Source organism: Panicum virgatum, chromosome 4N, assembly GCF_016808335.1.
Source record: "Panicum virgatum strain AP13 chromosome 4N, P.virgatum_v5, whole genome shotgun sequence".
In the NCBI taxonomy this organism is placed as follows: Eukaryota; Viridiplantae; Streptophyta; class Magnoliopsida; order Poales; family Poaceae; genus Panicum; species Panicum virgatum.
Window position 1 is genome coordinate 6814797 of NC_053148.1, and position 24514 is coordinate 6839310.

Below are 24514 nucleotides of genomic sequence, written 5' to 3' on the forward strand. Positions count from 1 at the left end.
CCATGCCATGCGCAAATTCCAGCAAGGAGGAAATAGCCGGATATGACGACGGAACAAAAACCTTCCCCTCCTTTAACAACAGATGATCAACGATGGTCCACCCATCCTCGCCCTTAGCTGCCTTGTCGCAGATGGCGGCCAGGTCAGCGTCACCTTGTAATTGTGTGCGCAGTTCATCGAAGCTGGGGTGGACAAAGCTGTAAGTTCTGCTGATTGGCACTCCTCCCGTCGCGATAACGCATCAGCCACAATATTGGTTGAGCCCGGCTTGTACTCTACCCGAAAATCATATCCCAGCAGTTTAGCAGCCCAATGATGCTGAGGTATAGTGGATAGACGCTGATCTAAAAGAAACTTCAAGCTATGATGATCTGTTCGGACGAGGAATTCCCGGCCCCAAAGGTACGGCCGCCAATGTTTCACTGCTTGGACCAATCCAATTAACTCTCGCTCGTATGCAGCGAGCTTAGCATGTCGAGGGGCAATGGGTCGACTGAAAAAGGCTATAGGTCCGCTGCCCTGATGTAGAACTGCCCCCAAATCCCGAGCCAGAGGCGTCACATTCTACCACAAAAGGGGTGCTGAAATCTGGTAAATGAAGTACCGGTGCCGTGGACAAAGCCGTTTGGAGGGCCCTGAATGCCGAGAGTGCTGCTTCATCCCATAAGAAACCCTCCTTCAACAAACAAGTGAGCGGTGCTGCAATGAGGCCATAATCTTTGATGAAACACCGATAATATCCAGCAAGGCCTAAAAATCCTCTAAGTGCCCGAACTGACTTAGGAATAGGCCAGGTGAGGACTGCCTTGACCTTGTTTTCATCCATAGCCACGCCTTGAGCAGAGATGACTGGCCCAAATAAGTGACTGATTGCTCTCCAAAGGAGCACTTTGATTGTTTCAAAAATAAAGCGTGCTTCTGTAATGCCTCCAACACTGCCCGGATATGGAGTAAGTGCTCAGCCCAGGACTGACTGTAAATTAGGATATCATCAAAGAAAACCAACACGAAGCGGCGCAAGAACGGTTTCAGAACAGCATTCATCAAAGCTTGGAAGGTCGTCGGGGCATTAGTGAGGCCGAATGGCATTACTAAAAATTCAAACAGACTTTGATGTGTCCGGAACGCGGTCTTGTGAATGTCCCCAGGAAACATGCGTACTTGATAATATCCCGATCGAAGATCAAGTTTGGCGAAAAATTTGGCGCCCCGCAGCTCATCAAACAGTTCCTCAGCCACTGGTATTGGGAACTTATCTTTGATTGTACACGCGTTGAGGGCCCGATAATCAATGCAGAGTCTCCATGAGTTATCTGGCTTGCGGACCAGTAATGCTGGCGAGGAGAAGGCTGAAGAACTAGGCCGGATAATACCTTGCTTGAGAAGTTCAGTACACTGTTTTTCCAGCTCGTCCTTCTGAAGATGAGCATAACGATAAGGTCGGACTGCCACTGCTTCAGTGCCCTGTTTCAAACGGATCTTGTGTTCTATCTCACGGGAAGGAGGCATGCCATGCGGTTCAACAAAAAGACTCTGAAATTCCTGGAGTAATTCCGGTAAGAGTTGGCCGGCCTTGGTGGACATAGACCGAAGAGATGCAGGACCCGGTCTGTTGATGCCGCACCACATAATCCTCTTGTCAGCCACACGAAACGCAAAGGTTTGCTCCCTAAAATTCCAACTGATATCACCCAGCTTCGGACCTCGCCCTGGAGGGGCTACTGTTGGGGATTGGACCTTCGAGAATGCGCTCGGAGGTTAATCCGAGTCTCGAAAACATCTCCTAACCTGTCTGCAGGGCCCCGGTGTTAGGTAACAAGAGCGCCCGAAGGGTGCTCGGTGCCAACCAAGACACCGAGGACCGGGAGGCCCACCTTCGGGACCGAAGGTGAGGGCCGATCACTCAGGAGCACAAGCCTGAGGACCACAACCTGTGAAGCATCGAGGGGATCACCTTCGGGAGGCCGAAGGTGACGATTGATCGCTCAGGAGCACAAGCCTGAAGACCACAACCTGCGAAGCATCGGGGGGATCACCTTCGGGAGGCCGAAGGTGACGATTGATCGCTCAGGAGCACAACACTGAAGACCACAACCTGTGAAGCATCGGGGGGATCACCTTCGGGAGGCCGAAGGTGACGATTGATCGCTCAGGAGCACAAGCCTGAAGACCACAACCTGCGAAGCATCGAGGGGATCACCTTCGGGAGGCCGAAGGTGACGATTGATCTCTCAGGAGCACAAGCCTGAAAGCCACAACCTGCGAAGGCTCTCGAGACCCGAAGGATATTGAGTGCAGAATGCAACCCGGACGAAGGTCTTCAGAACCTTCGTCGGGAGTAGGCGTGCGTGTGAAACGTGAATACGTGAGAAGGTCGAATTTGTGCACCTCTCACCGTGTAATTTTACCCTGAAACCATCTGTAAGTGAGCTGTAAATGTGTTGGAGGAGGGCAATTCCTGGATATCTGGCCGAGGGCCAAGGGTATAAATAGCCCCCTCTCTCCACAGTGTAGGGGGTTGGATTTTCTGGTTATTTACTGGAGAATTAAGTGCCTACTTTTATTGCCATTTTCATACTGTTCATGCTTCCTATTTGGGCATCTAAGAAGCAAAGATCCCAACAATTTAGTTCATATAACTCATTTTATGATGTGCATTCTCCTCTCAAATGCATGAAAAGGAATGTCACGTGGTGGGCTCTCTGATGGATGAACGCTGCGGAGGTTGTAGCTGTGATCTGTAAGAGGGCGAGGTCCAGAACCTCTGCGTTTGGGCGCCGTCGGCAAGCTAGGGCAGAACAGAGAGAAGAGGTAGACGAGAGCAGGGATAGGGGAAACTAGAATAAAATCCTTTCTTAGTCCTTTCCTGATTACATGTATCCTCTATTTAAGCTAAGCAAGAGTTCTACTAAGGAAATAATTAAACGATCTGATTACAAGGGAACTAATCCCCTCCATCATGCGCCCCTGCATCTACCCTTTCCATCTTCTTGCGCCTTTGGTAATATTTTCCCGTCATAACAAGGAACTGTTGATGTTAACCCTGAACCTTAACCTCGATAAAAAAAAAAACTGAACCTTGACTTCACAGATCAATAGTAGACCTGACATCCTAATTTTTTATTACTTTATTTGACATGTAGGGTTTGAGATTCTTGCATTTCCATGCAATCAATTTGGTGCACAAGAACCTGGATCAAATTCTCAAATAAAGCTGTTTGCCTGTACAAGATTTAAAGCTGAATTTCCTATTTTTGACAAGGTATGGTAAATGCACCGTGCTCAATAGTATGTTCCATAGTTTATCCCACCTAATACTGGTTGAATTTACAATAAAAAATCAATGCATGATGGATATTTTCTCTTGTCTCTATAATGTCAGGTTGATGTCAATGGACCTAATACAGCCCCCATCTATAAATTTCTGAAGTCCAGTGCTGGAGGATTTTTGGGCGATCTAGTCAAGTGGAATTTTGAGAAGTTCTTAGTGGACAAGAATGGCAAAGTTGTAGAGAGATATCCACCTACAACTTCACCGTTCCAGATTGAGGTGTGTGAATTACATCTGTAATCTACCCAACATACTCTTTTTATATTCAACTTGTTTTCAAACTTGTGTTACTCGAAATTAACATTTTCTTTTTCCATATGGGCACTTAACTAAATATGCATATGTAGTGTTATCAATCGTTTCTTTCCCATTAAGCAGTGAATATGTGAGCATGCCATGTGTCAACACATTAGAAAGCACAAGCATGTACAGCATACTTTTAGACGTCAGCACCATATCATTGCAGTTTTCCCCTTGCCATTTGATCACCACGCGATGAACATGAATGCACCAAAAGGACATAGTTGCTTTTCAAACATACTGAAAGACATAAGCACAAGAGGATGCATAACAGTATCAAGTACCTACTAAACATTTGTAAGAATCAATAAAAGTAAGACTTACATCAATTTGGAACCTCGATTAATACATTTAGCTGATCTTGTACATACTAGATTTGAAATAGAACTTAGAAAAAAAAAACTACTTCTGGACCCTAATAATAGATGGGTATTCATGTGTATATTATTTAGGACAGCGACCTAGGCAACCATTTTGGAATGTCATTGATCATGTTTTCCACACAAAGTTAACATAATGACTGTCACACCCGGTTTTAAGGACAAAACCGAATGCATAACTATATGTATGCCAGGATCAAATTTCATACATATAGTGACATTATAAGTAAATAATCAGCAACATTATCACGTAAAAAAGAAAAAAAATAACAAATAAAAGACTATCAGAGTTATACAGCTTATCCTGGAAACGGAGACTCCAAACTTCACAGGCAATCGACTGGGGGTTGTGTACGCCTAGAACTCAGCATCATCTTCAAAAGACTTCACAGCAACTTTCCCTTCTGAGCAGCAGTAAGGGTGAGTACACTTATGGTTGGTACTCAGCAAGGCCACAAGAAATAATCAAAATATGATTTATATCCATCTTTAAGTTTATTAATCATGTGAGGGTCCAAGCCGCTCTTGACCGTGAGCACGACTAACCGGTTAGTTTTACACTCTGCAGAGGTTGTACACTTTACCCACAACTCGTGTTTCCCATGTCGCCCGGGTTTGCAAAGCCCTTAAACACTTCCTTTGGTGAGTGGCTAGGAATTCACTACGAGGCTTTTTCAAAGAATCACTATATATACACTGGTCCCTTTTTCTGCGGTGCCTCAGAAGACGAAGCTTCCTTCACACGCTCCTCAAAGCACGATAACCCGAAAAAAATCCACCAATCAAACGCCCCAGCACGACATATAGATCATCTATTTACTTAGCCAAGACCAGAGTCATATAGTATTGTGGTTGCACTATTTTCCTGGGTGGTTCTCCATGTTCCAATTAAATCATAGTACTCTTGTAAATAAAGCGTAGATAGAAGTATGGTTAGGGTCACTTGCCTTTCTCCAACGAAAAGCTACTTTTACTGTTCTTCAGCTCTTGCTCGCATGGAAAACTTGATCTTCAATCTTCGAACAGCGATTCTTCTACTCGGAACAATCTTCGGGCAAACATACAAAGCAAACAAGAAGATACAACTAAGAACAATACACCAAAACAGAAGAAAGACTTTAAAAAGAGCGTACTAAATGATAGAGCTCGCTGCTAGGGTTACGAGAGCGCAAGAAACACGGAAAACGGAGCTAGGACGTGTAAACTATGGGATAAACAATGAGTAAGGATTCAGTCGCGATTAACCAAAGGGTTAAGAACTAATGGAAAAAAAAATATTTGTGAGACACAACAAAGTGTGCTCACAGAGGATAAAAAGGTTATAAAGCTATTGCACATGTCACAAGGATCACGTGAGCGCAAGAATCGATGAAAACGGAGCTAAAACGAAGAAGTTATAGCTAAAGCAAGGTTCCAAGAACTTATTTGTAAGAGAACAGAGCTTCTAGGGGCTAGATCTGAAGAAATCAATGACTAAAACAAGATTAAACTCTATCTCCTGGACGGTGGGTTCTATTTCAGAAAAGTCCAGGGGTCTAAACATAAAACCAAGGGCTATTTTGTAATTATTTTTGAACTGGAGGGGACCGCGGGTTGATTTCCTAGAAACTGGGGGGCTTCTTTGCAAAACTGACTATGGTTGACCGGTATTGACTTGGGTTAGATCTGATTTGATCCATCGGATCACGATCTGACGCCGGATAGGCAGGCGGGCGGCTCGGTTCGTCTCGCACGGCTTGCAGCTGGCGGCTCGGGTCGGCTCAGGCGGTGCGGGCGGCGCTGGGAGTCGCCGGCGGCGAACGGAGCGGCAGCGTGGGCGCCGGCGGCGAGCAGACCGCGGCGGGGGCTCGCCGGCGTTTCGCGATAACGCGATTCTGGCTCGGTTCAACGCGGGTTTTGCACGGGGAGGTAGCGCGCGACGCCAGGAACGCGATTGCGGCCTCTACACGGCGGATCGGCGGCTCTGTGGCGAGCGGCGGCGGAGCAGAGCCGGCGGGCGCGCAGGAGCGAGAAGGGGAGGAAAAAAAGGGTCGGAGAGCTCCCTTGTTACCTTGCGAAACTTCTGGGGCGGTGAACTTGTCGAGGAGAAAGCACAGGGTCAACGGCGAAATGGCGACGACTCGCGAGAAGGAGGACACCACGACGAAGAGGACGACGAGCTGAGCACTTGGGTGGTGTCGGATTTCACCGGAGATGCACGGATGCGGAGGATGGTGGGATTCTGGGGAAAAAAATATTTTAGGGATTCCCAAATAAGGAGCCTCCCTATATTTTTGTGTGGAGTTGCCATGAGAGGTTAGTTTAATATATAGGGAGAAAAGTATCACCATCCCACATCAACTAGCAATGTGGTACTAAACCTCCCTCCCATGCTAATGGGCTTTACGTGCCTTTAGCCCATTAGGGAACACACGAATGGGCCCTTGAGGTCCATTAGAGATTTATATACTTTTGATAGACTTAGCCCATTTAAAATTCGGAATTAATTATTTCGAAATTAAAATAATTCTAGAAAAATCTAGAATTCATATTTAAAGTCCGAAAAATATTCCAAATGGCCCGAAAATTCTAGGAAAAATCCTAGAAATATATTGGGACCTAACGAACTCAAATAAAATATTTGGAGCTCATGAGAAAATTTGGAAGAGCCTCTAAAAATTAGAGTTTGCTCTAGGGAAAATGGGAAAAGAATCCAGAAAAATCCGGAAAATTCCCGGGAAGAACTTTTGATGATAGAACACATTTTGAAAGGTTTTCACACTCAACAACACTATGCATGTGACATGAATGCATCACCAGAAGAACAACATCATTTAATTTCAAAAACAACCAATATTTATTTTCTTTTACACTAAATTCTCTGTGAAGAAAAATAAATGTTGAGAAAATTTTAAAATTGTGAGAAAATTGTTGTTTTATTTTTAATTTTAATCACATCCTGAAATTCAAAAATTTCAGGGTGTGACAATGACCATCTCATGGAGTGACATTTTTTATGTTCTTAACGTTTTGACCTCTGCCTTTTTTTGTCTTTTATGCAAATCTTTCGGTGGAAGTTACACCTTTAGCACATAAGTACTTGATAATAGGTGAATGGTGCTTGGGGCACCCACCTGAAGCTAATTAACCTTGCATACTGGGCTTCAGTTGTTTTTTTTTTTTGAAGACAACAGGAGGGGCATGCCCCCTACTTAACGCCTTGGTCCTAGAAAAGAGGGCTCTAATATGAAGCTTCCAAATGACTCTAGTAGGTCACATAGTAGACGTTGCAGTGCGGACAGGGTGCATGGCCTATGAAAATAATTCGTCAATGACAGTTGCTCATGACAGCACGAGTCAGTCATATGCAAGCAGCCCTGAGCTTGCCAGCGTTGATTTTCCCACTGTTGGCATAGGATTATTTGGTTAAGAACTTTAGGTTCACTGGAGTGGAGACTTAGACTGACGATCTGGAGCTTGCTTTGTCAAAAAGAACCGTACAGTACTGGCTTTGGTATAAAATATTCTCAAGTTGCAGTAATGGATCAGCTTTCAACTTTAATCGTGTTTTGTGCTCTCATTTTGAAGTGGAAAGGCAGATCCCTTCGGTTCTAGTTCCTTTATCTTACCATTTATTTGAGTCAGCTGTTTTGCTTTCGACCTGTTCTTTTTACCACATTCTGGTGCTTAAGACAGCTTTGCTGCACGCACACTCATTGCCTTTGAAATCTTTCCATCAGTTTCAATTTAAAAATGTCCACTTTGTATTTCATCGGTTTGCACGTTCGCTAATCCTCTCATGGTCATGCTTTTCTTAGGCCACTTGCTTAAAAAATAATCGAAACCTTTTCCTCCTACCTCCTGCAGTTTTCTGCTTACATTACTTTGCCATTCCATGTTGCTCACAGCCTCCTTGCTATGATTTTTTTTGTTGCAGAAGGACATCCAGAAACTCATTGCAGCATAAGTACTCCCAAGTCTTTCAGTTGAGTATATGTACATAGGCCTTGTCTTAAAGTTGTTTCATGTGATTATATCTTTTTAGTAATGTAATAATTCTTTCTTGTAAAATAACTCACTCATTATCTACAGTGCATATATAGATGTAACATTTTTTTTCGAACAAATTCGGGGGGGGGGGGGATCCCCCCTTCTATTTCATTGATCGAAAGAGCTCCGAGACGGAGCCGTTACAATGACACTTACAAAGATTATCTCGGCAAGCCGAGGGAGAACAACGTGAGGTCGGCTAGGCCGAAAAGAGAGAAAATACAAGAGAGGTTATATGGACACATCACAAATTCTAATACAGCTCAAGGGTACACCAAAAGTTTTCTACCAATCGTCCATGGGAGCCGCAACCAAACAACATGCTTGCCAGGTTCACAAGAGCCAAATTGCATCCACCCACCCCTCGCATCTACGCCGCCCTGTGAGCCACCCTCCTACGATTTGGGAGGGCTCGTCCAACAGAATGGGGGGCTAAGGCTGGGGGAGACAACTTGACCAGAATGTCGCCGGAAACGACGACCTCCCTTCGAGCTGACAACGACACCAAGTAAGGCACATCCGGGCGCCGCCCACTGCCATCCAACGCCCTTTGAGGGGAGGAAACCCCAAAGGAGGGAGGGCAGACAAAGGGCGAACTTCACCTCCCGGCAATTGGTTTGGAGTCTCCATCAACAAGGAGAGCGCCGACGAAGTAGAGGCGCCAGCAGCGGACACATGCGGAGCCACGGTAGAGTCCAATAGAAGCACGAGATGAGGCACATAGGAATGGCCACTGTTGACGCTCCTTAGAGCCCCAATTTACGTACCGCAAGCGCACGGATCGTGTAGCTTTTCCCTTAGAGTATTCCCCCAAGGTTTATCAATTCACGGAACAAGTGTTCTACTATGCTTAACTAAGAACTAATGACGTTGGTAAAAGATCTATATTGAGTGATTGAGTGTGAAATAGATCTAATCTAACCAATCTAATCTAGACTAGTGAGCAATGATAGGTGTGTGCACAAGATATTAAGAGCATTTGTCCATAGGGTCTAGGATCACTAGAGATGTAATCGCCGAGCAACAAAGAACGGATCTAATCTACCAAAGGAGCACTTATGAGAGATTGCTTGAGTGTTCGAAAGGCGTGAAGACAATTACAATCGAAGGTGTATTCCACATCTTTTTGGAGAAGTTGTGTCAATGGCTTGGTGATTTTTGAAAAATCCTTTATGAACCTCCTATAGAATCCGGCATGACCGAGGAAGCTCCTCAAAGATTTGATATCCGTAGGTGGTGGCAATTTCTCCACGGTTTCTATCTTTGCTTTGTCCACCTCTATCCCTCTCTCGAAGATAACATGATCGAGGACAATTCCTTCTTTCACCATGAAATAACACTTCTCCCAATTAAGCACAAGATCAACTTCTCCACATCTTTTAAGAACTTTCTCCAAATTTTCCAAGCAATTTTTAAAGCCAGTATCATGTATCGAGAAATCATCCATGAATACCTCCATAATCTCTTCTATGAAATCTGAAAATATAGTCATCATGCACCTTTGAAAAGAAGCGGGCGCATTGTACAATCCAAAAGGCATCCTCCGATATGCAAAAGTTCCATACGGGCAAGTAAATGTGGTCTTATGTTGATCATCCGGATGGATAGGTATTTGGAAGAATCCCGAGTATCCATCAAGGTAACAAAAGTGTGAATGCTTTGCCAACCTTTCTAGCATCTCGTCAATGAATGGTAGTGGAAAATGATCCTTCCTCGTTGCCTTATTCAATTTTCTATAAACGATGCACATCCTCCATCCTGTGATGGTTCTTTGCGGTATCAATTGCTCCTTCTCATTTTTCACAACCGTAAGTCCTCCTTTCTTTGGAACGCAATGAACGGGGCTTACCCATTCACTATGTGGCACTGGGTATATTATTCCGGCATTCAACAATTTAATAACCTCCTTCTTCACCACATCACGCATAGCATGGCTCAACCTTCTTTGATGCTCTACGACCGGCTTGTATTGCTCCTCGAGTTGTATACGATGTGTGCAAAAAGCGGGACTAATACCTTTCAAGTCATTAATCGAGTAGCCAATCACCTTTTTGTGCTTCTTCAATAAATTCAGTAACTTCTCAGTCTCTTCCGGGCTTAGTTCGTCGCTAACAATCACCGGGAAAATCTTGCCATCTCCCAAGAATTCATATTTCAATCCCTTGCGGAGCGGCTTCATCTCAACATCGGGCGCACCATCCTCTTCTTGATCTAACTCTCCAATGTCTTCAAATTTTTCTTCCTCCAAATTCCCATGTTGCGGCTTCAACTCTTCCATTGTTTCCACTAGTTCTCCATCTTGATCATCTTGAGCGTCCCCATTCTCCAAAGCGCGTTGGAGATGATCCCTGAAAGAATCAATGAAACGAATGCTCTCTACCCCTTCGTTATCAAGAGGTAGAGGTGAAGCACGAGACGGTTTTGAATGAAATTTGAAAGTGTGCTTCTCTCCATCTAGATCAAAAGTGACAATCCATTTTCCAACATCTAGAATAGCATTTACTAATTTGAGAAAGGGTTTTCCAAGGATTATGCTTTCATGTTCATCATCACTAGCATTAATCACAAAAAAGTCGGTAGGAATATCTTTGCCCGCTATAGCAACATTTAGATTTCTAATCACTCCTAGCGGTTTGATTAATCTACCATCTCCCATGATCAATTTAATGATTGTAGCATCTAGGTTCGGTGTTTCGTTAAAAAGCCCAACATAAACCTTGGAACTCATCACACTAACATGTGCGCCAACGTCACATAGAGCATTGCAACATTTTACTCCGTTTATCATGCAATCAACACGAGATGTGGGTGATGGATTACCTTCGCCTTGATTGCTTCCAATCGCATATACTTGGGCTATGTGCGCATAGGGTGATGATTCCGATTTCACTCCCATGATCCTTTTGACCTCCAGCACTTCGTCCAAGAAAATCTCTTCCTCTTTTTCTTTAAAAAGTTTCCGAATAATATCACCGGCCGATTCCTTGCCAAATGTATATCCCGTGTGATTATCCGGTGGAAAGTCTTCCGCTATCACCTTCGCCATTCCTCGTTGATTTGGATGCGGTCTTGCTTTGTCGAACAATCTTCCGAAGTCAATTGGAATCCAATCCATTTGCTCGAATTCCCTTGGCGATTTGGCGGTGCCCAAGGTTCTTCCTTTCTTTTCCGGATCGTCTTTCGTTGCACTCCGGATCGATGCTTCTTCATCGTGGTTTGTCTCTATGAATTTCCCATGCTTCGGTTGTTCTTCCCTCACTTCCGATGTCTCTTTTCTGAAAATTCCAGCAAGCACCTGCATTTGAGATTCTTTCTCGGAGCTTGCCGAACATCGTTTTTCCCAATCTCTTCGCATGGCCGCACCCTTGCTTATTTTTTGTAGGAGTTGGGCGGCTTCCGTGAGTGTTATCTCCATGAGATCTCCTCCTGCACACATTTGAACAAATTGCATGCACTCAGGGGTTAGGAAAAAATAAAAGGTATGCAAGAGTACATCACCGGAAAATCCGAGCTTCGGTCCTTGTTCAATCAATCCATTGAATCTATCCCATCCTTGATCTATCCCTTATTTTTCTCCTTGCGCGAAGTTGATCACTTGCTTCCGAATTTGTTGAACCTTGCTTAACGGAAAGAACCGCTCGCAAAATTTCTTCATCAAGTCATCCCAATTTTCTTTTACCTCGAAGGATGCAAGTGCAAACCATCTTCTCGCTTCTTCCGCAAGTGAGTATGGGAAGAGATTCCATCTAAACCAAGCTAGCGGAACTCCGTCTTGTTGTACCGTGTTGCATAGCATTGTGAACCACTTGATTTGTCTATATGGGTTGTCCGTCTCATCTCCTCTAAAAGGGTTTGCCGCCGCCATCTTGATGATTTGAGACTTGATCTCGTACTCGGTGGCTCGCAACACAGAATCTGATTTTTGCATGTCGAAGTTCTCCGATCGCGGGCTTGCATAATCCCTTAGTGATTTTTCTCCTTCCTCCACGTGTTGAATGAGAAGGGCCATCTAGACAATCAAAACTAAAACAAAAACAAAAACAAAAAATTTCTAGGGAAAATGTTATGTGTTAGTAACCAACAAAATTAATACAAAGTTAAACGTAGCAATATCGTTTGTTCACCGGCAACGGCGCCAGAAAAGATTGTTGATGCTCCTTAGAGCCCCAATTTACGTACCACAAGCGCACGGATCGTGTAGCTTTTCCCTTAGAGTATTCCCCTAAGGTTTATCAATCCACGGAACAAGCGTTCTACTATGCTTAACTAAGCACTAATGACGTTGGTAAAAGATCTATATTGAGTGATTGAGTGTGAAATAGATCTAATCTAACCAATCTAATCTAATCTAGACTAGTGAGCAATGATAGGGGTGTGCACAAGATATGAAGAGCATTTGTCCATAGGGTCTAGGATCACTAGAGATGTAATCGCCGAGCAACAAAGAACGGATCTAATCTACCAAAGGTGTGTTCCAAGATCAAAACCTTTCCCTCCCGCATACTGTCACTACACGAGGATAATCGGTAACGAACAACAAGAACACGATAGTTGATGTAATCTAAGTAAACCATACAAGAGCAAAGCAAACCCAAAACCAAGTCGCGACCTATTAAGCATCAAAGCGTCATCAACAAGAATCATGATAGATCAATCTCATAAAGGATTCGGCAATTACAACTCAAGGTCTCCTTACAACCCCATGAACAAACGAGGACTTTACCCTATGAAGCTAGGTGAAGCGTAGTCGATCATGGTGACGAAATCTCCGGTAAGGGATGGATCCCTTGCTGTCCTCCAACTTGCAGTGGCGCCGAGGGACGATGAGGCCTCCGGTGTCGCCTTTCTCTTGTGTCTAACTCGAATGGATCTTTGGAAATCGTCTCTGGATGCTCTCTACTTTCTTGACGGCGGCTTCGGGGAATATGTAGGCGGCTCTGGTCGATGGTTTTGGTAAAACACCGGCTAGGGTTGATGAGTACTTTGCGCTGAAGAAAGTTGAGGCCGATTGGGCCCTGGAATGGGCTAGGCCGGCCGGCTTAAAGGCTCCAAGCCGGCCGGCCTGGGCTCCTTCTGGCCCCTTTCGGCTCCATCTTTCGCATGCGGGTTCTTCTCCTTATTCTTCATCTTAGCCCAGTTGTGACCCTGCGTCAAAACATCTCCGAAAATGTCCAATTTCCTGCCAAAATGCAATATGCTCCAAAATCCAAGACAAAATCGAAAACGGTCAAGTTCGGGTGCCAAGTGGCGGGTTAGTACATGAATCATCCCGAAGAAATTACCAAAACCACTCCTAATTATATAATAAAATGGGTACTTAAGGAGCGCCAACAGCCACCATGCTCATACCTCAGCTTGTCTTGAAGAGGAACAGGTCGATTTATGTGACCACCGCGCCAATCGAGTGGAGAGGTGATTGTGGAGGTATGTAGGCATAGGGAAGAGGAGGCATGGCGACAGCTTGGGGGGATCTGGTCGCCAGGGACCCGCCGGACCGGGGTGACCAAGCAAATTAGAGCCGCAAGAGCCCCGTGCCGGCACCCGCACAGGACCAGGACCATGGCCAGCGCGCCGAAAGCCAGACCACCACGCGGCCCCCGCACAGGACCAGGGCACGGCCAGCACGCCGGCAGCCGGACCACCACGCAGAAGACCTCGGCGGCGCCAGATCCACCCTCCAGGGCACCGGATCTGGTGCCCCGAGCTAGCGCCGTCGCCATCTGCAGCTGCCGCACCATGTGGCCGACCAGGGCGGTGGCCGCCGGTGGACCTCCCCGTTGATGGCAGAACAGGCCCACGGGAGGCCGGATCTGGCCATAGAGGACAGCACGGAGGGGGAGGTCTGCCGCTCACGGATGTCACGACGTTTGCTAGGTTGTGGCCGTCCCGCTCCAGCAGCGCGCCGCCGCTCCCCACCGGCCACCAAGCCGCGGACGCCGCCGCCGCAGCGCCCCAGCCGTGCACAACCGCGGGGAGCCGCGCCCCTCCGGCCGCCCAGGCGCGGACGCCCCCCCAAGCCGATCTGCGAGGGGTAGGCTCCAACGACCCAGGAGGCACTGGATCTGTGGCCATTGGCGCCGGATCTGCGGAGGACGGCGCCGGCCACCAACCGACACGCCACCACCGGCAAGAAGAGAGAAGGGGAAGGTTGTGGAAGAGGGAGAACTTCAATGGAAAAGGGGGCGAAGTGCCTGCCGCCGCCCTCATCGCGGCCGAGTGGACTTCCACCGGCGAGCTCCGGCGGCGGCGAGGCGGAGGGGAGGAAGGAGGGGGCGCTCGGGGTGGGGGAGCGGCGTCGCCCGAGTCGCCCCTCGGGGCGATGTGGGGGCCGGGTTCGAAAACCTGTCTTCCTCCGCGTATTCGTCATATATAGATGTAACATGAAACTATATTAGTCAATAGACTATCAAACCTATAGTTCATATGTCCATGCCTAAAGGATTAGTAGCTTACATGGGATGCCTCTGGCTGGGAGCACCCTGAGTCATTCGATTTTACCTTTAGCATCGTGCAGTTGCCTTATGGTGTGCCTGTACCGAGACCTGATGCAGTCGTCTGGTGCTGCCTGCGCGCGTGCGAGTGGCATTGCTAGTTTTTAGTTTATGTCACCATGTTGCACGCAGGGTTTAGCCAGTGAGCAACACCCAATGTGATCCCTCTCTGTTAATTAGTGGATGTTTGACCATTATCTGGCCTAATCCACGATTCTCTCTGTTAATTAGTGGATGTTTGACCATTATCTGGCCTAATCCATGATTTAATCTCCATGGGGATTTGATAGGGCCCAGGGGCGTAGCTAGGATTTTGGGTTAGGGTGGTCCAGATTACATACATAATACAAGTTTAGAATTACTTAAACAACTAATATTGTATTAATAAAATGTTTTACAACTTCAAACATCTTAAAATCAATAATTAAGTCTGAATTTCGCATATGTCAGATTGTTTCATGGATACTTACTGTACTTATACCTTAAGCTACTAATTTTAGGGTGGTCCATGGCCCACCTGTCCACCTAGCTAGCTACGCACCCTCCATCATGATATCATCCACACCGGGCTGATGCTTTCGCTGAGTTACTCATGGCGTTAGCATGAAGGTGGGGATTCGCCCTTTGATATATCATGATCCTTGTATTGATCAAGTAACTGCAAAGGTTTGTTTAGATTGAGTGTTATTCATCAGAAAGTTGAGTTTTTGTATCTGAACTAAGAAGTATATGCTCCATGTAAAATACCAGTTAGTATCCACTATCCAAATACTTCCTACGGGTAATGCCCAGTGGAGATATCTAACACATAGTTAAGATCCTGTTTGGTATGGTGGAATTGTTCTAAGTCCCGGCCCTAACACGTGTAATGTGCCTGTCTCTAGATAGTGGTCGGGATAGAAAATAAGTCTGGATGGTGCCAACGGGATCTCACCAGTAGTAGGTCACGAATCAGGTTTTTGCAGTGTTCACCAATCACCATGACAGTTCAGAATCACTTTACCATTTCTACCACGGCCATAGTCAAAATTTGGCAGCAAGAAAAGGCATTGACCCTTCAGTCATCGCCTGTCAGGACCCACTTCCCCCTGCTTATCCTCCCTTTCATCCCCTATTTAAACCACCATCTACTCATAGCATAGCCTTTCACCAGTTATCACCCCTGCAAGTTAAGGTAGGGACCTCCACGTCTAGAGCTGTCTTGTACAATCCATGGCAAAGATGCTACTGACTGGTACCAGCTCTCCAAACCTCCTTGTAATCCCCACAATGCCTAGATTCCTTGCCCTAATCACCATCACCATTGCAGTTGTATGCTCCAACCATGCTTCTGCGGTGGATCCGCAAGCCAGCGATCACACTGCATTGCTTTCCTTCAAGTCATGTGTCTGGGGGAACCTGTCTGACTGGGGCTCCCCTAAAATGTGCAATTGGACTGGTGTTACATGCGACTCAAGAGGGCGTGTGATTTACCTTCTCCTTTCTAACTCTAACCTCACCGGCATCATCTCCCCGGCTATCGGCAACCTCTCCACACTCAGGAGGCTAGACCTCCATAGCAACCAACTCTCTGGCAGCATCCCACCGGAGCTTGGCATGTTGTCGCAGCTCAAGGAACTGAACCTTAGTATAAACTTACTCAACGGGCTGATCCCAGAAGCATTAGGTCTTCTGAAAAGCATAACCTACCTCTCCATATATGGCAACAACCTCAATGGTAGCATCCCGGAGGCTGTTGTCTGCAACTGCTCCTCCTTAACCCACATTAACCTGAGAACCAACTCCCTCACCGGTGAGATCCCTTTCTCTGCACGATGTCGGCTTCCGTACCTAAAGGAGATCATCCTCTATGAAAACAGGCTTGTTGGCATTATCCCCTCATCAATTTCGAATTTTACAAGCCTTGACTGGGTGCTTTTGCAGAGCAATTTCCTTGGTGGTGAGCTGCCATCCCAAATGTTCAGCACCATGCCATCCCTCCAGTCCCTCTACCTGTCCAACAACAATTTCTCAAGTGATGGCGGGAACACTAACCTTGAGCCTTTCCTTGCTTCTCTAGAGAACTGCACCAGCTTAGAAGAGCTTGGGCTGGACTCAAACAACATTGGAGGCAAGATCCCGCCGATGATCGGCAATTTATCAACCAAGCTCACCAAGATCTACTTGTATGACAACAAAATCACTGGTGCGATTCCTCACGCCATCGGAAATCTTCCCTTGTTGATAGATTTATGCCTAGAAAGCAACATGTTGGAGGGCCCGATCCCCTCAGAGATATTCCAACCACGTGGGCTTACACGGCTAGTCCTGTCATATAACCAGATCAACGGTGAAATACCCAAATCCATCGGCTTGGCTCAACACTTACATATCATCCACTTATCTTATAATGGTCTTCAAGGCACAATACCAGATACCTTCTCCAACCTCACTGGGTTAGGGTACCTTGTTCTCGATCATAACCAGCTCTCAGGTGCCATACCACCTGGTCTTAGCTGCAACATGATCTTGGACCTTTCTTATAACAAACTTACAGGTCAAATTCCTACTGATGCATCTGGGCTTAGTACCCTCCAAATCTATCTTAACCTCTCTAACAATCTCCTAGAGGGGCCTCTACCATCGGAATTTGGCAATATGGACAAGATCCAGGCTCTTGACTTATCTGTGAACAAGCTCTCCGCGGAAATACCAGTGCAGATCCAGGGCTGTGCCGGGGTTGAGTATATCAATCTCTCCAGAAATTTTCTGCAAGGCCCCCTTCCTTCTTCCATTGGCGCTTTGCCAAGCAGCCTCCATGTCCTTGATGTTTCTTTCAATAGGCTTACCGGTGTGATTCCTCGGTCTTTACAGGCATCACCAGTGCTCTGGTTTGCCAACTTCTCATACAACAACTTCACCGGCGAGGTCTCCAGCGAAGGGGCATTTGCAAACCTCACTGATGACTCATTTCTTGGCAATCCTTGCCTCTGCGGGTCCATTCTCAGCATGGCGCCGTGCAGTGGAAAACACGGCCACCTCCTGTACATAGCCATCATTGTCGTTGTATTCGCCATTGCTGCGTGTTTATTGGCCATGGTGTGCGTTGTTGATCACGACCTAATGAAGACTCATTTGAGGTTGACGGCCCCATCCACTCAACTATCACGTTTCCCGACAGGACCGGTCAATGCCGTGGGCAAAAAAGAGGGTGAGCATCCAAGGATCTCATATCGTGAGCTTGTCGATGCGACGGATGGCTTTTCGGAAGTGAATTTGATTGGGAAAGGAGGATACGGACATGTCTACAGGGGTGTCCTCCATGGCGGGACATTGATCGCCGTCAAAGTCCTGCACCAGGACCAGGTCGGCGGCGAGGTGATCGCCGGCAGCTTCGAGAGGGAGTGCCGGGTGCTCCGGAGCATCCGGCACCGGAACCTCATCCGCGTGATCACCGCGTGCAGCACACCGGACTTCAAAGCCGTCGTGCTCCCGTTCATGCCGAACGGCAGCCTCGATAGCCTCGTCCACGGGCCTCCCGGCGGCGGCGGCAAGCCGGAGGGGCCGCGCCAGCTGGACCTGGACCTGCTCCTCAGCGTCGCCAGCGACGTCGCGGAGGGCGTGGCGTACCTGCACCACCACGCCCCCGTCACGGTCGTGCACTGCGACCTCAAGCCGAGCAACGTCCTCCTCGACGGCGACATGACCGCCGTCGTCTCCGACTTCGGCATCTCGAAGCTGGTGGCCACGGACGCGAGGGGTCCGGAGAAGGGCGAAGCGTCGACGTCCGGATGCAGCTCCATCACTCGGCTGCTGCAAGGCTCCGTTGGCTACATTGCACCCGGTCCGTAAGCAACAGTGCATCTTCTATCTCTATCGTCTGATCAGTGATCACTTCTTGTCTAAGTGGTTGCCCTTAACCTCTGATGCAGAGTACGGCTTGGGAGGCCGCCCTTCGACGCAAGGCGACGTGTACAGCTTCGGGGTGATGCTCCTGGAGATGATCTCCGGGAAGAGGCCGACGGACGTGATCGCCGAGGAGGGGCACGGCCTGCACGAGTGGGCCAGGGACCGCCGCCTGCAGCGCGACCTGGACGCCGTCGCCGATGAGCGCTCGCTGCTGCCGCGTGATCCGCCGTCGGTGCTGCCGTTGGGCCTGCCGCCGGGGCGCGAGATGGAGGACGCCGTCGTCATGGAGCTGCTCGAGCTCGGCGTTGCGTGCTCGCAGCTTGCGCCGTCGATGAGGCCCGCCATGGACAACGTGGCGCACGAGATCGCTTGCCTTAGGGACGGTACGTGGAGGAAGTACAGGGCAACCGATCGGAAGGCCATTGACCAGATAAAGTCCAAGAAACATTAGTAGACTGGTAATTCGCTACTTGAATTCTGTTAATGAAATACGTGTTCAGGCAGTGTTGTAGAAGCTGTAATTGTATGCCGGACCTGGTGTATGGGCACCATGCCCTTTTGGCTTTGTACCAGGCCTGTGCTTGATCCAGTTATACGGGTGGTAACGGATCAAGCCTAGTGGCCACTTCACGATTCAACATGGTTTTTTATATAGTTTTAACTTAAAATTGTATAAAATTGAAGCCCGATTCTTATAGGATTAGGCCCTTAGATTATCTAGGCTTAAGACTCTTTACCGCCCCTTACCAGAGCGACGGCTAGCTAAACATCGCATTTCTCACAAGGGAGCTACATGCCTACATATACAAGTACCAAAGTGCCCAGTGCCTGCAGCTTGTTCCTAAATCCTGAACTTTTTTTTTGCGTAATTGAACATCAGAAAGACGAATCCGTGGTGGAGTACGAGCGCTCGCTAGCCGTCATCGTCATCATCGACGTCGTCCTCCTCGCCGCCGTGCCCAGGTGCTTGGCGAGGTCTTCCTTGAGGAGGGTGATCCCGTGGCACACCTCCACCATGGTCGGCCGCGCCGACGGCGAGTGCTGCGTGCACTCGAGCCCGAGGTCGATCAGCTCGGCTATGACATCGTTCCAGAGCCTCTCGTCCGCCACCGCCGACGCCGCGTCCGTCAGCCACGACTGCCCGACGACCTCGCCGACGTCGTGCGGGTAGTGCCGCTTCACCCAATCGTGCAGCGTCAGCCCCTCCTCGAAGATCACATCGGTCGGCCTCTTCCCGGTGATCAGCTCGAGAAGCATCACGCCGAAGCTGTACACGTCGCCCTGCGTCGAAGGATGCCCTCCCAATCCGTACTCTGAACCATGCAAGAACAGAACACAAGCAAAATGCTGAGCAAATCAAATGTGACATGGTTTGGATCAATGAACTTGGTTTAAGTGCCTGAGGTTGTCTTGTACCTGGTGCAATGTAGCCGACTGAACCTTGTAAGAATCCGGTGATGGAGTTGCACGGATCACCGGAGCCGGTGTTGCCGCCGAAGTCGCTGTCGCCGGCGTCCTTGACCAGCTGCGCGATGCCAAAGTCGGCCACGACGGCCGTCATGTCGTCGTCGAGGAGGACGTTGCTCGGCTTGAGGTCGCAGTGCACGACGCGGACCGGCGCGTAGTGGTGCAGGTAGGCGAGCCCCTCGGCGACGTCGCCGGCGATGGCGACCAGCTGCGCGAGGTCGAGGCCGCGGCCCGGCCCGCCGTCGGCCGGGTACAGGCGGCTCTCGAGGCTGCCGTTGCGCATCAGCGGGAGCACGAGCGCTTGGAAGTCCGGCTGGCTGCACGCGGTGACCACGCGCACCAGGTTCCGGTGGCGCGTCCGCCGCAGCACCTGGCACTCCCGCTTGAAGCTCCGGGAGACCTCGCCGCCGCTCTTCGGGTCGAGCACCTTGACGGCGACGCGCGTGCCGTCGCGGAGCGTGCCCTCGTAGACGCGCCCGAACCGCCCCGCTCCGATGAGGCTCGCCTGCTCGAAGCCGCGCGTCGCCTCGGAGAGCTCCCGGTGCGACACCCTCGGGTAGTCCCTGTCCGCCGGCTCGTCGGCGTCAGTCAGCAGCATCGAGCGGCGCGAGTCTCGCCTCAGCTCCGCTCTCGCCGCCCCGCGGCACGCGACGACGCCGACGATAGCCGACGCGAACGCGACGACCGTGATCACCACGGGCAACACCACGTGCCGGTCACGAACCACGCGGTGCCTTGCGCCGCCGCACCGAGCCAAGCCGGCAACGGGCCCGCATAGGCCAGCGTCGCCGAGGAATGCGTCCGCCGGGAAGCTCGCGAAGGCCCCGGTGCCCGGCACCTCCCCGGAGAAGCCATTGTAGGAGAAGTTGACACGCCGCAGCGACGCCGCCGTCTCCAGCGACAACGGCAGCGCGCCCGTCAGGCCATTGTACGACACGTCAAGAACCTGCAGGAACGGCAGGGCGCCGATGGTGTCCGGGAGGCCGCCGTCCAGCGCGTTGCCGGAGACATTCAAGTACTCGAGCGCGACGCAGCTGCCGAGCTGCGGCGGGATCGTGCCGGACAACCTGTTCGACGACAGGTTGAGCACCTGCAGCATCACCATCTTGCTGATGGTCGCCGGGATCGGCCCTTCCAGCTGGTTGCTGGAGAGGTTCAGGTAGAGCAAGCCACTGAGCCCGGACAGGTCTGCCGGGATCCTCCCCTGCAACGCGTTCTGAGAGAGATCAAAGTTCTGCAGGTTCACGCACTGGGCAAGGCTCGGAGGGATGGCGCCGCAGAGGCGGTTGTGACGCAGCACGAGCACGCGCAGCTGCGTGAGGTTGGAGAGCGTGGCCGGGATGGCGCCGGTGAGCCGGTTGTGCGAGAGGTCGATGAGGCCCAGCCGTGGGATCGTGCCGAGCGGCGGCGGGATCTCGCCGGAGATCAGGTTGTCGGAGAGGTACAGCCGCTCGAGCCGCTGCATGGCGGCGATGCCCGGTGGAACCGAGCCGTTGAGGAGGTTGTGGGACAGGTTCAGCGTGGTGAGATTCGCGAGGTCGGTGAGGTTCGCCGGGATCGGGCCAAAGATCTTGTTGTACTCCAGGTGGAGCTGCTTGAGGCCGGGGGAGAGGCGGCCGACAAGCGGCGGTATCGTGCCGGCGATCTCGTTCCAGGAGACGCCAAGCTCTTTCAAGCTGGTGCAGTTTGTCAGGGAGGCAAAGAAAGGCTCAAGGTTGGTGTTGTTCTCCGGACTCGTCAGGTAGTTGTAGGAGAGGTACAGGAGCTCCAAGTCCCTCATGCCGCTGAACATGCCGGACGGCAGCTCGCCGGTGAGGAAGTTGTTCTCCAGCAGCAGCCATTTGAGCTTCGTCGAGTTGGATATCGACGGCGGGATGCCGCCGACGAGGTTGTTCGACCACAAGACCAAGAACATCAGCTCAGGGAGTGGGCAATCCCCCCGGATGGGGATCTCGCCGGCAAGGAAATTGGAGGAGAGATCAATGTACTGCAAGTTGGAGAAGTTGCAAAAGATGGCCTCCGGGATGTGCCCGGACAAGTTGTTTTCACCAAGGTTGAGGTAGATGAGGTTCGGAATGCGTGTGAGCTCAACCGGAATTGGCCCCTCCAAACTGTTCCCCCCAATGCTCAATTGCTTCAGGTTGGAGAGGTTCCCGAGCTCCGGCGGCACTCCTCCGGTAAACGAGTTTCCGGAGAGGTCAAAGTAGTTGAGGCTAGAGAGTTTGCCGAGCTCCGGAGGGACTTCACCGGAGAACGAATTGGCCGACATGTCTAGTAAAGTGAGGTGAAAGAGATTCCCCAACTCCGACGGAACCCTTCCGGTGAAGAGGTTTCCCGAGAGGTTGAGTATGTTGAGGTGGGAGAGGTTGCCGAGTGCCGGAGAGACCTCACCGGAGAGCTTTTGGTCTCTTAGGATCAGCTTCACGACGCGCCTCGCCGCCATGTTGCAAGAAACGCCGGTCCAGTTGCACACATTGGGTGAACCCCAGCTAGCTAGAGCTCCATTGGGATCACTAGACACGCCAGACTTGAAGGACAGAAGTGCAGAGCGATCATCCGGCCCGCCAGCTAAAACAGTTGGGCTCGGACCGTGGGGGAGGAGGAGGAGAAGGAAGGTGAAGACGGCGGCGGAGATCGGCACAAGCGCAACCTCCATGGAAGCATGTGGCGTTGTAGAGAGCTCAAGACATCCGAGGAGAGCAAATGCTGGGTGATAGCTACGTTTGCTACACCGATGGGAATTTTAAAGGAGGGGAAAAGGAGGCATCCTGCCTAACTGCTGTTTGGCTGCAGCCGTTGCACATTGGCGCCAAGTTTTTGACTTTGCGCCGGGGACACGTGTCGCAACAGGACTGGCTTCAGCGCGTGCAGTGTTTCACTGAAACTTGGGGCCCTGCCGTATGGATACACGTACACTACTCTTCTGTGGAATCTAACCGGAGTGGATTAGCACGCAAATTAAATGAGGTGATAAGGTGAGGATTAGTGAGCGAGACGGTAGGACAAGTAGGTGATTAGTGATGAGCGCATGCAATCATGTGTCTGTGCCGTGTGCGTGCGTGCGGTCGCATGGGCCCACCGAAGATTTTCACGCGCCCCTGGTGAAACTGTTCTGCGTTTGCATTGTCTTGCTGCCTTGAAGACCCGTGTGAGCTCGTGGTGATTAGCTAGTGGTTAAGATGCGTGTTTGTGGTGAGGACTGAGGACCGCCATTGCTCCGAAAGCTGGGTCAGTAGGCTATCTTTAGGGGATGTATAGGGATCTTTTTAGACTGATTTTCGAATAGGAAACACCATTCAAAGGGTGGCGCAGATTCTTCCACACAAAGAGATCAACTTCAATGGTTCAATCTAGAATCTAGATTGTGTGAGTACAAAATAAAATTTACGTGGAGTTAGGTCAAACCTCCTCTAAGGGATTAATAATCTTGCAAAAAAGGCTACATACTTACATAGTGCTTGGATTCATACATGTTCCTGATGCCAATTAGGCAATTAGGGCAAGAAAAAAAAGTGTAACACAGGTCAATAATCTTGCAAAAAAAGCTACTATTACTAATTGAAGGCTCCTTTTGAAGTATCCAGGTGATACCACCTAGAATCTTATGTGGATATACTAAAAAAACAGAATTTTTCTAAAAAAAGCAAAATATGTGGCCATCAAACAATATATTATAATCATCATTGATAATAATAGCAGTTGGATTTACTATGTTTCTAAAAAATTAATTACCCAACTATGTTATTATGAAGAACTAGCCTAAAATAACCCCCTATATCTTTTTTTTCGTTGAAAGACCTGGAACTTGTCCAGCATTCATTAATAAGTAGAAAGAGAGTTTACAGTGGAGGGACGCCAATTACAGCTTCCTTCCCAGACAGAGTGATGAGAAGGCCATGAAAAATAAGAAGACTACTCCTGCAAGATATGTCCAAACGAATCCAGATGCTTCACCCCAGCAAAGATTCATGTTGAGGAATGAGAGTACTCTATCCTGTTTGTGATGAGTGAATTGTCAATCGTGCGATGTGATCGTGCGCTTGGTCTTTGGATTGCAGGTACACGGGCGTCAAGTGTCGACGGGGAGCTGCCGTGGAGGTGCTGTGGCCGATGGAGCGTGCGGTGGACGGCAGTGAAGGGCAGCCGGGACCGGAGCTCGGACCAGGCGGCAGCTGTGGCGTCCACTCCTGGATCGAGGGCGCAAGCGGCGACGGAAGGCGGGTTTCTTCGTTTGCGCCACAAAACCAAGGAGGCGGACGGCGGTTGAAGATGCTGAGTCGTGGAGGCACGGGCGTCGGTCTCGGGACTGACGGAGGCGACGGGCGTCGACAGCGTCTGGGGCCTCGCTGCGGGCGAGGAGGTGACGGGCGTCGGGCGGCGTCTAGGGCCGTCAGAAGGCCGAGGCGGGAACGGCATCTAGGGCCACGGCATGGAGGCGGGAATCTTCCTGCGCGTGAGGTTTTGGCGGTTTTCTCAAAACCGGCCACCTACCCGGGTTTCGCGGACCCTCCAAAACCGCGGACTGGATCTTCATCAAGATGGCGGTATCACGGAGAAGACTTCATTTCGAAGAAAGAACCTCGGCCGTCGGATGAGATCGTGTACAGGGGGTGCTGCAGGCCAACCGG

General features: G+C 49.6%; 2 protein-coding genes across 3 annotated transcripts in view; one reads left to right on the forward strand and one right to left on the reverse strand.

The window, feature by feature from the left end:
• Nucleotides 1-19057, forward strand: part of LOC120669813 (phospholipid hydroperoxide glutathione peroxidase 1, chloroplastic-like) — a 51814-nt gene extending 32757 nt beyond the window's left edge. Inside the window, exons 4-6 of one of the 2 annotated variants that reach the window (XM_039949650.1) lie at nt 3144-3262; nt 3383-3550; nt 7928-8117. In XM_039949650.1, the coding sequence (XP_039805584.1) occupies nt 3144-3262; nt 3383-3550; nt 7928-7957 (317 nt within the window). In that variant the 3' untranslated portion in view covers nt 7958-8117. Of the gene's footprint in view, nt 1-3143; nt 3263-3382; nt 3551-7927; nt 8118-17691; nt 18355-18442 lie in introns of those variants that run through there. The other variant, XM_039949649.1, reaches the window with a different exon arrangement.
• A 52-nt stretch (nt 19058-19109) lies between these two features.
• LOC120669812 (putative leucine-rich repeat receptor-like serine/threonine-protein kinase At2g24130) lies at nt 19110-22580 on the reverse strand. The gene is made up of 2 exons (XM_039949648.1): nt 19836-22580; nt 19110-19732 (listed from the first exon to the last, which is right to left on the reverse strand). Exons 1-2 carry the CDS (start codon nt 22540-22542, stop codon nt 19296-19298), a joined length of 3144 nt encoding a protein of 1047 aa, XP_039805582.1. The 5' UTR covers nt 22543-22580; the 3' UTR covers nt 19110-19295.
• Nucleotides 22581-24514: the final 1934 nt, after the last annotated feature.

Excerpts from the sequence above, each read along its gene's own strand:
- LOC120669812 (XM_039949648.1), bottom strand. The coding sequence starts at position 22,542 with ATGGAGGTTGCGCTTGTGCCGATCTCCGCCGCCGTCTTCACCTTCCTT. Across the intron at positions 19,733-19,835 it reads AGTCGGCTACATTGCACCAG|AGTACGGATTGGGAGGGCAT; the intron begins GTACAAGACAAC and ends TGCATGGTTCAG.